Raw genomic sequence first — 15,032 nt, forward strand, 5'->3', positions numbered from 1 at the left:
TGACTAACAGATACAGCCAACCAGTGTTTTACCTCAGCTGGTGGAAGGCCTCTGGTTTGACAGAGAAACGCAGGAACTTGGCCCATAGAAATAGTATCCCTGGAAAGGATAAAGGCCCTCGGCAATTGGAATGGGGATCCTGTGACTGTTCTAGGGATTCTATTTCTATGATTTGCTGCTCTAGAGTAAATCAAACGGTTTTGAAGCACAAAGCTAAGCAGGCATTGAGTGATCATTATAGGATACTGGTCTAGTCAAGTGCAGTTTGTCATCAGTAATTCAGACCAATAATCATAAACCAAGTCAGTAGTTCAACATCTTCAGTGTGAACTGAACCACCAAGGACCCCCCCCACCCACCCACCACCACCACCACATCAAAACATATTGCGTGTGTGTGAGGCTACCTGGGGCAGCAGGTAGCCTAGTGGTTAGAGCATTGGACTAGTAACCGAAAGGTTGCAAGATCGAATCCCTGAGCTGTCGTTCTGCCCCTGAAGAAGGCAGTTAACCCCCCCTGTTCCTAAATAAGAATGAGTTCTTAACTGACTTGCCTAGTTAAATAAAAGGTTAAATAAATGTTAAAATCCAGTAGTTTTAGCTTCAGTAAAATTGACAATGGCTAACAAGTAGTCACTATTCTACCCAAATAGCTGGCCCAGAAGCTTCAGTCAACCAGGTCTAATCAAGGTAGTAGCCCTCTGTGACTGCTGGTATGCAACCTAACATAGTTTTAGCATGAGAGAGAGGTGTAAAATTACAGTGCGAGTCAGTCTGTGATTGTCCTTTGCCCCCCAATCGAAAGGTATCATGTTTGAAAATACGCTGGTGTTAGTTCAGTGTATCAAACAGTAGTGTTGTATTTGCAGTGATGAATGGCAAGGAAAGGTAAGAGGTGGTTACAACAGTGTGTGCAACCATTAATGGTGAGACACATGTCTCTACATCCCTCAGTGGTGTGTCTCCAGCTCCACCACTGTCCACTCACCCTGGGGGGACTGGCCAGGGGCCTCCGGGGAGAAGCTGCTGACCGACGTGACCGTGGCTGAGGGAGGGGTAAGGGGGGGCAGCAGTTTGGGCCAGAGGCTGGCCTCCAGGGGGCTCAAGGTGCCTCCGGGCAGCAGGAGCAGGGAGGAGCAGCCATCGCCCGTCAGCAACAGGGTCTGGTTGATCAGCTGCTGGACAATGTCAACTTTCTTCCCCCAGTCCAGGTCCAGGGGAGGAGGGCATTCTGGGGAGGCGTCCCGGGACTCTTCCTGCTCGGGGGAGTCTGGAGAGGGACTGAGAGTGGAGGTGGAGTTGCTATCAGCTCCGTCCTCATCCAACACCTCTCGACGGTCACTGTTACTGTCAACCTCGGTCTCCAGCGGGGCTTCTTCTTCGCATTGTTCGAGCTGGACATTAACCTCAATTTGCTTCCCCTCTTCATCACTCTCCAGGGCTTCATAAATGGTATGGAGACCAGAGGAAGGCGAAAGCAGCACTGTTGCCTGACCTTTCTGGGGCTGTTGTTGCGGTGACGTCTGCTGTGCCTGCTCCTCCAGCTCCTGCTGCCATCGCATGATCTGCTGTCTCTGCTCCACCTCCTCCTCCTCCTCCTCCTGCGCCGCCTCTTCTTCTTCTTCTTTCTTCATCGCCTCTTCTTCTTTGGGTTTTCCCTGCTGTTCTCTGCGTTGCTGCAGTTCTAGTAGTTGTTGCTGGTGCCGTTCCAGTCTGCGGAGCTGGGGGCTGGCCTGCAGGCGAGGGCTCCGGGGGGGCAGGTCAGCACAGGTCAGCCTGGGTGGGGTCAAGAGGTCACAGTGGTGGTCGCGGCGGCAGTGTGCCTGGGGGAACACGCTGAGCCCTGGGGGGGGAAAAGTGGAGATCACACCCAGTGGGAAGCGTGCGTTAGAGAGAGACAGACAAATGAGAGGGAGCAGTGCAGTGTGGGTGAGAGCAGAGAACAGAGACTGTGGGTATTGTAGTCTACCAAGGAGACGTTAGTGAGAGGAGTTTAAGACTGAGTGATGTAGTGTTCCGGTGATCTACACATTAAATATCTAGCGTCGAGATTGTAACTTACAACTATTATAGTGTACGGGTAACTGCCAAAATAAAGGAAATGCCAATGTCTTAATAGGGTGTTGGGGCACCACGAGCCAGAACAGCTTCAATGCACCTTGGCATAGATTCTACAAGTGTCTGGAACTCTATGGGAGGAATGCGACACCATTCTTCCATGAGAAATGACATTTTTCGGTGAAGGCAGTGGAAAATCACAGGCGCTGCTCCAGAAAAATCGCCCATATGGTGTTCCAACAGGGTTGAGATCTTGGTGACTGAGACGGCCATGGCATATGGTTGACATTTTCATGCTCATCAAACCATTCAGTGACCACTCATGCCCTATGGGGGCATAGCCATGGTGGCCAAAATAATGGCCAACTCATTATTTATATATGGCCTAAGCATGGTGGGATGTTAAATCGTTTAATTAACTCCGGAACCACACCTGTGTGTAAGCACCTGCTTTAATATACTTCGCAATCCTCATTCACTCAAGTGTTTCCGTTATTTTGGCAGTTTTTCATACATTTCTGGCACCGGGGCTGTTTGAACGCTAAATTGACAATTGTAGCCGGGGCCTAATGGTTTAGGATAGCCTACGTGTGTCAACATATGACTACTGAACCCAGGAACTACCTCCTCGCTCACATGATATCGCAGGCAAAGTGTGCAACATTGACAGCCTGAAAAGCAAAGCGTGTTAGATAGAGGTGGGGACAGGGGTGAAGTGAAGCTCCGGGAGAACGGGAGACATGACGACAGCAGGGAGAGGTGGGAGGAGCGGGAGAGGTGGGGACAGGGGTGAAGTGAAACTCCGGGGTAACAGGAGACATGACGACAGCAGGGAGAGGTGGGAGGAGCAGGCCACTGGCTGGGGAAGTTAAAGCAGAGAGCAAATTTCGCAAACCATTTTCATGAACCTTTTCAAAATGTGACTTCCCAAAACAAAATATGCCGATAATATATTTTTTTGGTGTGCAATAAAGCAGCCCAACTTCCCGTATATGCAGTAACTACCAACGATAAGTCTTGTGAAATTAAAAGAAACGCTTGTGAGCAACCAACAGTTTCCTTCAGTCCCCGTCGGGAGCTGGTGAGTAAGTGAAACATGCAGGACAAAGACCGTTCACCATGCATCAGTATATAGACAGCAGCACCACCTCATGTGAACTGGACTGCGTCTGAAATGCCACCATGTCGCCGATATATAGTACCCTACTTTTGACCAGGGTATTATTTAGGAAACAGGGTGCCATTTCGGACCATGCCCTCAAACCAAACCAAAGCCAACGAGTGTCAGTCAGTGACATGCAAACAAGGCGTCCCAAAGGTAAAGTAGTTTAACAGTGCAGTTAAAAATGGTGCGCGGTGGACATGCACTTGCCGATATAACATAGAGATCTCAAACAATGTAGAGGACAGGCAGAACGGAAACATAAAAAGGCAAAACAAAAACACACATTACTAGAGTTAAATTAACACTGGCGGGATGCTCTTCTGGTTCGGATGATGGCGAACCTTCTCGACGTCGTTTCTCAGTTCGTTTGGCGATGGAGGAATCCAGCGGGGCAAGGAAGGGGTCACTCCACCAGGTCTTACATATTGGGGGGGGGTCACAGTGCGGAAGAGGAGCAGCTGAGAGGAGGTGGGAGTTTGATAGACATAGTCCATAATGTCTCCGTTGAGCCCTATTCTGGGATGGTGGGAGTAAAGTGAGGAATGTATGTTTATAGGTATGTAGGTATGAATGCTTCCTTGCTGGGAGACTTTTGAATCCACATGGCCCCACGGGTATGTAATGGTCTCCCACACAAGGTTGACACAACCTCGACTCGCATGTTATAGGGCTTAACATATGCGATACAATATGTGCCATCCAACTCCCCAATCACCACTTGAATAAAACTGTCCGGGAGAGAGGAGTCACGTTAAATATCTCATCTTTATTTAAAGCTTGGTCATGGTAAATACTCCAAAAAGGACAAATGTAAGAAAGGGGGGGAGGGGCAGTCTAACCTTAAAGTGCAGAAGGAAAGGGGGAGTGCTTAGGGAAGGCAGAGGAGGACAGATGTCTGTTTCTTCGCGATGGAAAATGGCAAGACAATACAGTCAACATTCATCAGCATTTTCTTGTTCAGTAAAAAGTAAACCGGTTAAATACACAAAGTTGAACATTTCATTCCACATTTGCTTTTGTTATGTTTCTTCTTGGTTTTTCTTAAGAGCTGCGTCACAACAGCCCAGTCAATGCAAATCAAACCATGCCAGTTCATGTTTCAGTTCTGTTCATTAAAAGAAAAGAAAAACACACATTCTAATAGTAATTAGTTGTAGCTATTGCACATACAGGAGTTTTAAGCCATATACTCATAAGGTAATATCATACGAGGGAAGTGGCACTGCTGTATTTTAAAGTCTTTATTTCTTCCCTTCCCTATTTTTGCTCGATTTTTAAAAATGAACATTTCGATCATATCCACCCCAGTTGGAGGTTGGGGACAAAACGATGATGACTAAAACAGCAGAGGGCTTTGGGGAGGGGTGGGTAAAAGGTGTGTTACCGGGTATGTAGGGAAGTAGGGGGGGACTATACGTTACCTGTGAGAGAGTTCTCAGTGTTTTCACAGACAGTGGAGTAGTAGGGCGGTTGGGTGACACGGGGGCCCTCCCCGGGCTGCTGGGGGGCCACGAACAGCGCGGGGTCCAGGGGTTTCAGATCCCCCGTGTCCCCTAGCTCTGTCTCAAGCGTCCCACACAACATGTACTGCTGCTCCTCTGGGTTGGAGACTAGAAGGGAGTCTGCCGAGGCAGCCTGTTGCTGGGGCGGCGGCAGGGTCAGCTCCTGGATGAGCGACTGGTCCTTGGCCTCCTCAGGCAGCTCCTCCAGGGAGAAGATGCCAGGGCTCTTGGCGCAGCTCTCAGCAGTGGAGTGGTTACTGGAGTTGGACGCCGTCATGTCATAGGCGTAGGATGCCGCCGAGCTGGCAGACTGGGGGGTGTTGCCGCCCTCTTCTGCGCCTCCACTGGTCTCCTCCCCTTCCTCCAGGGCAGACAGGCAGCGCTGGGCGCCGGGCTTGTGGTCGAAGGTGGCGTTGTGGATGCCCTGGCCCAGCTCATCCAGCTGGGCCTCGCCCTCCGTGTCGCTGGCCTCATCCTCCGTGGTGGAGGAGGACGAGGGGTTGGAAGTGGGTGCTGTGGCGGGGTCCCCTGGGACCTCGTTGGCTGGCAGGGTCTCTGCCACCTCCCCGTCCTCGCTCTCCAGGTCGATGCCCAGGTCCTGGTCCTCCAATTCAGGCTGGAGGGAGCGCACGGGGGCCAGGGCGGCAGGCAGGGTGTGGAGCTTCCCCCCCTCAGAGCGGGACTCCACCCCGGAGCTGCTGTTGTAGTCACAGACCTCCTCTGGGGTGCTGGTGCTGGTCTCGCTGTTGCTGTGGACAGCCAGCTCCGTAGCGCTTAGGGTGCTGGAGTGTGACATGCCGCGGCCGGAGGCAGCTATGGGGGACAGGGAGTGCAATGGGGCTAGGGTCTCTTTCTCAAGTGGAGATGCAGGGGCAGGCTGGTGTGAGGGCTCATGCAGGGCTGGAACAAATGGTGTGGCAGCCAGCTGCAGCCAGGGTTGAGTGGCGTACTGGGTGGGTGTCTCCATATCAGCCTGCCAGGGGTCTGAGGGGCTGGTAGGGGTCTGCAGGGGGGAGGCTGAGGCAGCCTGGGGGTGCGGCTGGGCCCAGGGGTCACAAAAGGAGTTGGGGTTGGGTTGGTCCCACTGGGCGGCCAGGGCAGGCAGGGCATGGTTCAGGTTGTCCAGTCTCTCATCCTCCTCAAAGTCATCCTCGTCTGCATTCCCGTAGCTCTCCAGCCCGCTCTCAGTCACCCCTTCACTGGCCATCTCCACATCGTCATCCTCATCCTCGTCACGCCTCGCTCTTCTCGGGTCATCCGCCCGTTCCGAACCCACCTCCATGTCGCACACCCGGTCTCCGACTTCATCGTAGTCATCAAAATCATTGGTCGGGATGTCGGGCACCTTCTCGAAGTCAGGCGAGCCGGCCGAGGCAGACATGCCCTCCATGTCAATGGCACCCTTCAGACTGGCGTCTCCTAGGTCATCCATACTCTCTGTGCCCTCCAGGACGCCCGGGGCGCTCGGCTCCGACGCCCCCTGCTGGCTGCAGCTCACCTCAGAGTCCAGCTCCGATAGCAGGGCGCCGCCTGCACGCCACCCTGAACCCGCAGGGCCGGCTGAGCCCGGCCTGGACTCTTCCGTGGGCTGGGAGCCGCTCATTTCTGACACAGACACCCGCTGGCTTCCCTCCCTCTCCTCGTCCTCTTCTTCATCCATGTTGAGCTGGGCTTTCTCTGAGGAATCCAGAGGGCTGGGTGTAGCCCTAGCCACTGCTGCAGGGATGTCCTGGTGTAATGTCTGGTCTGGTGCTGGCTGTGGCGGGGCTGCTGGGACAGTCTCTGGTCGTTCAGACCTCTCCTCCTGGGCAACAGTGACTAGTGAATCCTGTGGTGGTGCAGGAGCCAGCCTGAGTGGGCTCTGTGGTGGAGATGGAGACGTAGTATCCTGAGGAGTTGGGACTGAAACCTCTTCTCTGGACTCTAGGGCCACTGCTGGCAAAGATGCAGACACTGGTCCTGGGACTTCTGAAGCTGCCACTTCTGGCTCTGCTGTGGCTGTCATGGCGACTGTTGCCACGGCAGCTGCTGCTGTGGCAGCCACTGCTGCTGTGGCAGCCACAGCTGCTGCGGCAGCCACTGCTGCTGCTGCTGTGGCAGCCACTGCTGCTGCAGACTTGGGAGCTCCAGGTCTAGCAGTGAAGGGCAGGACAGACTGGGTTGGTTTAGAGGCTCGTTTGACCGACTGGGGGGGCGGTGCTGCCCACAGGCTTGTTGCTGGGGGAGGCAGGGGGGGTCTTACCCTGGGGCTGTCGTGTAGCAGGGGGCCGTGTGGTGGGAGGGGCTTTACGTGTGGGCAGGGGCTTGGGGTCCTGTGATGTAGGGCGGGCTGGCTTGGTGTCTGCCGCCTTGGTGGGATGGGGCCTTTTGGAGGCGGGCTCGGGTCTGGAGGCTGCAGTCGCTTTAGGGGGGGTCAGGTTTGGTCATTTTGGTAGTTGTTACCGGCTTTCTGGCTGCGGTAGTGGTTGCTGGTCTGCTGACATCTGTAACAGAGACCAAATTATTTAAAACATGCTTATCTCTTCAACTAAAAATGGTACCTTCAAGTTAATTTTGAGATGCATACAGGTGATTACAGGTACAAAACCTGTAAGGCATGTGCACCTTTCTTGGCAGGGCCTGTAGGTTTGGGTGCCTGCGCTGTGGTAGTCCTGCCAGTAGAGGGGGCTGTGGTACCGACTCTGGAAGCTGCAGGTCTGCTGGAGCCGGCAGCGGTTGGCTTGGATGTGCCCATTAACAATCCAGTGTGACCAGTGGCAGGCCTGGGGAAGAACACACTTTATTTAGTTAACCAGGTAGGTTATGGAGAACACATTCACATCTACAATAACCTGACCAAGAGGACGCAATGACAGGCTCCCGAGTGGCACAGCGGTCTAAGGCACTGCATCTCAGTGCTAGAGGCATCACGGCAGACGCTGGTTCGATTCCAGGCTGTATCACAACCGGTCGTGATTGGTAATCCCATAGTTCAGCGCACAATCGGGCCAGCGTCATCCAGGTTAGGGTTTGGCCATGGTAGGACGTCATTGTAAATAAGAATTTGTTCTGACTTGCCTAGTTAAATTAGGTACTTTTTTAAATGATAAAATAACACCAGAGGGCTGCCTAGCTCCTAGAAAACTTTGCAGTATTTTGTTTATGTATTATTTCTTACATTGTTAGCCCAGAAAAATGTGTCTTACATACAGTCGTGAAGAACTATTGGATATCAGAGCGGAGGTAACGCACCTGCACTACGACCAGGAATACGACTTCCCCGAAGCTAAACTGATTCCAGAGGCCGACCCAAAACAACACCGGTGGAAGAGAGATACCTGGAGAGGTCTTCTAGTCTGACTTTGGAGGCAGGCACACCACCCACCACTACTGAGTATATTACTCTATAATGTTCAGTCTCTGGATAATAAAGTTGACGAGCTCAGGGCGAGGGTGTCTTTCCATAGAGACATCAGGGACTAACACTCTGTTTCACGGAAACATGGCATCCCTTAGAACATACTGTCCGAGTCGGTCCAGCCAGTTGGGTTCTCGGTTCATTACGCAGACAGGAATACCTATCTCTCCGGGATGAAGGGCGGGGGTGTGTGTGTCATGATTAAAGACTCATGGTGTAAGTGTGATAACATACAGGAACTCAAGTCCTTTGGTTCACCCGACCTAGAATACATCAATCAAAAGCCGACCGTATTTTCTCCTGAGAGAATTTTCTTCAGTTGCAGTCACAGCCGTGTATATCCTCCTCCCTCAAGCAGATACCACGACGGCCCTCAATGAACTTTATGCAAACTGGAAACCACATTTCCCGAGGCCGCATTTATTGTAGCTGGGATTTTAAAGTAAATTTGAGTAAAAGGCTGCTGAAGTCCGATAAACATATCAGCTGTGGTACTTGCGCTGCTAAAAACACTCAACCAACTTCCGGGATGCCTACCCACGCGCTCCTTTTGGCAAATCTGACCACGACTCCATTTTGCTCCTCCATTCCTATAGGTAGAAACTCAAACAGGAAGCACCCGTGCTAAGGACTACTCAATGCTGGTCTGACCAATTGGAATCCATGCTTCAAGATTGTTTTGGTCACACGGACTGGGATCTGTTCTGGGTACCTTCCAAGAATAATAGACAAATATACTGATACAGTGACTGAGTTTATCAGGAAGCATATAGGATATGTTGTACCCACTATTAAAACCTACCCTAACCAGAAACCGTGGATAGATGGCAACATTCAAGCAAAACTAAAAGTGAGATTTTGAATGAAGCAACACATCTACCAGTACCTTCAAGATGGCTACCAGTTAAGCAGAACTCTACATTTCTCCAGTTAAAAGTTAAACATTCTTTTGTCAGACTACATACACAACCGTATTGATTATCATTACAGGTAGGTTTCCCACATTTAGAAAAACGTTAAGATTTAAAATGTTCTATGAAAATATACTTCATTAACGTCTAATTATGTACATTGAGTAAACATTTGCTTAGTCAGCATGTCTTCTCTATGGTTAGCAAAACATGCTAAGGTTCCTCATCCTCCGCAACACCATTCCCACTGCAATTTAAGGCCAGTTGCGGTAGAGAGAACTTGCGTTTCGGTAATGAGAATTTAATCAGACTATTTAAATATGACTTACTAAATTGTTGATATTTTGCTTTATGTCCTGTTTAATTGCAGACATTCAGCAAGTGGCAAAAAGAAAGCTTCGGCGAAGGCGACAAAATTTAGAGAGAAAGTTTACATCATCCCAGAACTGCTGGAAGAGTACAGAAGGAGAGAGAGAGAGAGGTTAGGTGTTGGAGAGGTTACAACAAGCGTAATTAGTATATATAGTCTACAGGAAGCCTATGCCCTCATACAGTGTCTGTAGGAAGTCAATACCCTACAGTGTTAGGAAGTCTACACATGCGCATGCACACATCTATCACACACACAGTCAGTAAGCCATTCAGTCCCTTCTATAGCACACACACACACAGTCAGTAAGCCATTCAGTCTCTACTACAGAATGACGTGTCCATAACTGTAGGGATTTTCCCCATGTTTTGAGACGTGCTCATTTCATGTCATGCTTCCTTTCCATTTCCAGATATCAAAAATGAAAGCAAAATTGTAAAATCACAACTCAAGATCTGACAAAGAAGCAACATGAAGAAAAAAAGTGGCGGGAAAAAAAAAAAAAAAAGGTATTCCAGAAGAAAACCAGTTAAAAGCTGTATTGGACAGAACACCAAGCGAGGAAGATGATACACTTCAACATGTTCAAGAAGCAAAATGAAGAAGTTATTCAAAACCGCCAAGGAGACACCGCCTCCCCAAGAGAACAGACATTCACCTCAGCAGGTAAAATGTCCCTGCCATCAACTCCACTCCTAAAAGAAGAGCGACGTCTCTACAGACACCAGGACCAATGAAGACATCTACCCCAAAGGAATCACCCAAAAAAAGAGGAACAGAATAACACACTATCACAATTGAGGTCAAAGTTGTGCTTCACAGAAGAGAAGCGAACCGAAGAGATGATCAACCTAAAGAAAAGACTGAAAAGACCTGAGATGAGGGTCAAGAGGAAGCAGGTAATTGTCAACATGGAAGGCAGAGAGGTCCAGAAGAGAACTACAAAGAGGTCATCCGAGAACATTACCCAATAACAACCAGAGAAGACTAACGCGCAAACCTGTTAGCCGCTTCCTTCATCAAGATGACGTCTCCACTGTAACAGACGGGAAATCCAGACACATTCTGTAAAAAGGGCCAGATATTCTGAAAGAGCCTAATGGACACTATAGCAAGTCTTCATAGAAGATGTGTCTGAGAAGCCAAGGCACAACCTTTCCGAGGGTCAATTCTTTAAACTTAAACCATTTTGGATTGGCCAGCGACGAGTCAGAGAAACATGCTTGCAAATGGCATGAAAACTTTGGCTTTAAGATAGAGAAGCTGCACCAGCTTGGGGTCATAGAAACATCATCCCCAAGGGACACTAGGCCAGTGTGTGTAGTGACAATGACATGTTCTGTTTTTGTATGTGTTTTTGTTGTCTCTATTTTTAGCCCATGTATGTTATGTACTTTTGAAGCACTGCAAAATTAAATTGATTGAACTTGAATCCCTGATTGTGCAGATATCTCCTATTTTTGTCTACATTTGTTTTTAACCATACCTCAGCCTTTAGTATACTTATTATCATTACCGAAAACATCAACCTCATTTCCAAAACCTATGTATCATTACCGCAACAGGTGTTAATTTAATGAAAGGAAAAATAGTAGTTTGCTTTTAAATGCAGGGTTGCAACAATTCTGAAAAAATTTCAGGTTTCAATGAAATATAAAATTAGGTTGTAGATTGCGGAAGGTGTTGCGGTAATGAGCGCAGTTAAAATAAATGTAAAAAAAAAATATATACACATTATATTATTTCAGACTTAAGTGCGTGACTTAACTCATAAAATAAATGTATTAGTTTTCCTAATGGTCTTGACGTTTTCAGACCATTGCGGTAATGAGATTAAGAAATATTAAGGGAAATATGTTCAAAAAGGCGTTTAAATGTCAGTAAATGTTCTTAAATTAATGCTCAAACACTTCAGACCTGGTTATTAATGCCTAAAAAGGACATTTATTGATGCAAGTCTATAAAGATTTCATTGAAATATTTGAAACCAAGATTGTGAGAATCACCCACTTCTGTCATGAAGTGCTTTGAGAGACTAGTCAAGGACCATATCACCTCCACCTTACTTATCACCCTATACCCACTTCAATTTGCTTACCGCCTCAGTAGATCCACAGATGATGCAATCCCCACCACACTGCCCTATCCCATCTGGACAAGAGGAATACCCATGTAAGAATGCGGTTCATTGACTACAAGCTCAACATTCAACACCATAGTACCCTCCAAGCTCGAGGCCCTGGGTCTGAAACCTGACCCGCTTTGCCCTCAGAACAGCCACAATTATGTAGGGGCATCGACTCTAGGTGTCAAAAGCTTTTCACAGGGATGCTGGCACGTGTCAAGTTGGCCTAATGTCCTTTGGATGGTGGACCATTCTTGATACACACAGGAAACTTGTGAAAAACCCAGCAGTGTTGCAGTTCTTGACACTCAAACTGGTGCACCTCACACCTAATACAATACCTGGTTCAAAGGCAGTTAAATCTTTTGTTTTACCCATTTACCCACTGAATGGCACACATATACCGACGCCATGCCTCAATAGTCTCAAGGCTTAGAAATCCTTTAACCGGTCTCCTGCCCTTCATCTACACTGACTGAAGTTGATTTAACAAGTGACATCAATAGGGGATAATAGCGTTCACTTGGTCAGTCTCATGGAAAGAGCAGGTGTACCTAATGTTTTGTGCAGTCAGTGTAGGACTTTGGTTCAGTACCATTCGATCAGCTGCCTAATTAATGTCAGCCAATAGGCTTAGGACTTTTCTATGATCAATTCACTCTAAACCTGGAAAGAAAAAAGTCAGTAGTGGTCATTCACCTGCTCAGTGCTCACCGTACAGTAAGCGAGAAGAGTCAAGAGCCGTCCTGCACTACATAAAGGCAATTTCAAGAAGTAACAGACAACCATTAACAAGGCCCATTCCTTGTCTGCCTGCAACGCATCGCTTAGTCATTTTCTAATCCCAGTCTAGTGGGGGAAGACGAAAGGATACAGGGAATGATGGAGTGGGAAAGAGTGATTGTGGAAAAATAACAGGATGTGGGGGAGGGTCGCACTCAAGAGGGTTGAGAGAAGTACTATTCCAAGGACAGAGAGGAGACTAATCGAGTGTTAGAGGCGGACATGAGCCACTGATCCATTAAAACACTCCCTCTTCTTAACAGTGCAGCTCAACCTTCCCAAGACTCCTGGTTTCGTGTTCAGTAGGCACAAAACTGAACAGTAGGTAATATACTTGTCCAATAGAGGTCAGTTTCTAAATTACCCCTTTCCTGGCTGAGGTAATGGATTTGGAGGGTAAGCTGATCCTAGATCTGCCATTCGGTCAGAAGCCACAGGATCCAGAAGCGCCCTTTCCCTGAGCAAGGCAGTGCCCCTCCCCCTGCATACTGCTGAGCTAACCGAATGTCAAGTGTGCGTGTGCGTGTGTGCCCCTTGCATTCATGAGCACACTTGACCGATTATCCTTACGCTATGCAACAGCGAAGCAGGGAATAGTAACGTACATCTACAGAGCTACGCTTGGACACGCGTGATACTGGTGTGTGCAATCTACATGTACAGACTGGTGCGAGGCGTTCACACCGACGGGCTTGTGCGATGAGTTGTAGCCCGTGCGAGAGATTGCTTCTGAAAGGAAGGAGAGAGAGATGGGAGGCCAGTCATCTGTGCGTGCAGCGGTAACCTCACATGACCCCCTCCATCTCATCTTCACAGAAAGACTCAGAACCTCCTGATCCTCAGGGGGTCAAGGGATGCGAGTCAAAGCTCAGTGGACTCCATACAGTATTAATTGCTTTCCATACAGTATTAATTGCTTTCCATACAGTATTAATTGCTTTCCATACAGTATTAATTGCTTTCCATACAGTATTAATTGCTTTCCATACAGTATTAATTGCTTTCCATACAGTATTAATTGCTTTCCATACAGTATTAATTGCTTTCCATACAGTATTAATTGCTTTCCATACAGTATTAATTGCTTTCCATACAGTATTAATTGCTTTCCATACAGTATTAATTGCTTGGGTGGCACAAGTTCAGCGGCTTTGGTATATTTGTTGTGGCTACAAGCAATTGGTAAGTGTCAACAAGGGATTCAAAGCCAATACTTGGTTGATATGCCCTGGTGGTGCAATAGATTCACAGCCATTTGTTTTATTTCACCTTTATTTAACCAGGTAGGCCAGTTGAGAACAAGTTATCATTTGCAACTGCGACCTGGCCAAGATTAAGCATAGCAATTTGACACGTACAACAACAGTTACACATGGAACAAACAAACATAGTCAATAATACAGTAGAAAAAAATAAAACAAAAAAGCTATACACTGTGTGCAAATGAGGTTAAGGGAGTTAAGGCAATAAATAGGCCATTGGTGGTGAAGTAATTACAATGTAGCAATTAAACACTGGAATGGTAGATGTGCAGAAGATTCATCTGCAAGTAGAGATACTGGGGTGCAAATGAGCAAGATAAATAAATACAATATGGGGATGAGGTAGGTAGGTAGATAGATGGGCTGTTTACAGATTGGCTATGTTCAAGTGCAGTGAGCTGCTGTGAGCTGCTCTGACAGCTGGTGCTTAAAGCTAGTGAGGGATACATGAATCTCCAGCTTCAGAGATTTTTGCAGTTCGTTACAGTCATTGGCAGCAGAGAACTGGAAGACGACCAAAGGAGGAATTGGCTTTGGGGGATGACCAGTGAAAAATACCTGCTGCAGCGCGTGTTATGGGTGGGAGCTGCTATGGTGACCAGTGAGCTGAGATTAGGCGGGGCTTTACCTAGCAGAGACTTGTAGATCACATGTAGCCAGTGGGTTTGGTGACGAGTATGAAGCGAGGGCCAACCAACGAGAGAGTGTACAGGTTGCAGTGGTGGGTAGTATATGGTGACAAAACAGATGGCACGGTGATAGACTGCATCCAATTTGTTGAGTAGAGTGTTGGAGGCTATTTTATAGATGACATCACCGAAGTCGAGGAGCAGTAGGATGGTCAGTTTTACAAGGGCATGTTTGGCAGCATGAGTGAAGGATGCTTTGTTGCGATATAGGAAGCAGATTCTAGATTTAATTTTGGATTGGAGATGCTTAATGTGAGTCTGGAAGTAGAGTTTACAGTCTAACCAGACACCTAGGTATTTGTAGTTGTCCACGTATTCTAAGTCAGAGCCGTTTAAGGATACAACAGGAAGGGGTATCCAAGATGTTGCCAATCTATGAAAGCTTTGCCATAAAAAGAGGCTTCATTTCTAAACTATTAACCGTGCACGACACTCCAGCCCTTTTCTAAAATAAAAATGTCAGCTTCCTCTGCTGTTGAAAGAGTAATTCAATCGCAATTAAAAATGTATACATTTTATGTGATGACAATGATACAATAGGCTAACATTTGCGAAAGTGTTGCCAGGACAGTTTCAGTTGAGTCTCCCCCCTCCTTTCACTGTCAGACACAGCCAGGCTCCTTTGGCACCGCAAGTCGACAGATTCAAATTGCAGTTACATTTGTATTTAATTTTTTTATTTAAAAAAAAAAGAGCCCCCCCCAGAGGTATACTTTATCCCTGTTGGGGGATGGCCATCTTCCCTGTCAGAGTTTCTCCTCTCGCACTCTT

At 47.9% G+C, this 15,032-nt stretch overlaps 2 protein-coding genes across 2 annotated transcripts in view; both read right to left on the bottom strand.

Moving 5' to 3' along the window:
* Positions 1–400: 400 nt before the first annotated feature.
* On the bottom strand, positions 401–7,120 carry LOC124015641 (dual specificity protein kinase splA-like). The gene is made up of 3 exons (XM_046331009.1): positions 6,816–7,120; positions 4,644–6,776; positions 401–1,842 (listed from the first exon to the last, which is right to left on the bottom strand). Exons 2-3 carry the CDS (start codon positions 6,727–6,729, stop codon positions 950–952), a joined length of 2,979 nt encoding a protein of 992 aa, XP_046186965.1. The 5' UTR covers positions 6,730–6,776; positions 6,816–7,120; the 3' UTR covers positions 401–949.
* The window catches only part of LOC124015642 (transcriptional regulatory protein AlgP-like), a 34,482-nt gene continuing 26,513 nt past the window's right edge, over positions 7,064–15,032 (bottom strand). Inside the window, exons 4-5 of the mRNA XM_046331010.1 lie at positions 7,329–7,486; positions 7,064–7,207 (exon numbers count right to left, since the gene is read on the bottom strand). Of these exons, the coding sequence (XP_046186966.1) occupies positions 7,128–7,207; positions 7,329–7,486 (238 nt within the window). The 3' untranslated portion in view covers positions 7,064–7,127. The remainder of the gene's footprint in view (positions 7,208–7,328; positions 7,487–15,032) is intronic.

Source organism: Oncorhynchus gorbuscha, linkage group LG26 (assembly GCF_021184085.1).
Source record: "Oncorhynchus gorbuscha isolate QuinsamMale2020 ecotype Even-year linkage group LG26, OgorEven_v1.0, whole genome shotgun sequence".
Taxonomy (NCBI): domain Eukaryota; kingdom Metazoa; phylum Chordata; class Actinopteri; order Salmoniformes; family Salmonidae; genus Oncorhynchus; species Oncorhynchus gorbuscha.

Bases quoted from the DNA above. Each gene is read 5' to 3' on its own strand.
- LOC124015641 (XM_046331009.1), bottom strand. From the start codon at position 6,729: ATGACAGCCACAGCAGAGCCAGAAGTGGCAGCTTCAGAAGTCCCAGGA. The intron at 1,843-4,643 runs GTAACGTATAGT...TTCCCCCCCCAG, and splicing joins CACTGAGAACTCTCTCACAG to GGCTCAGCGTGTTCCCCCAG.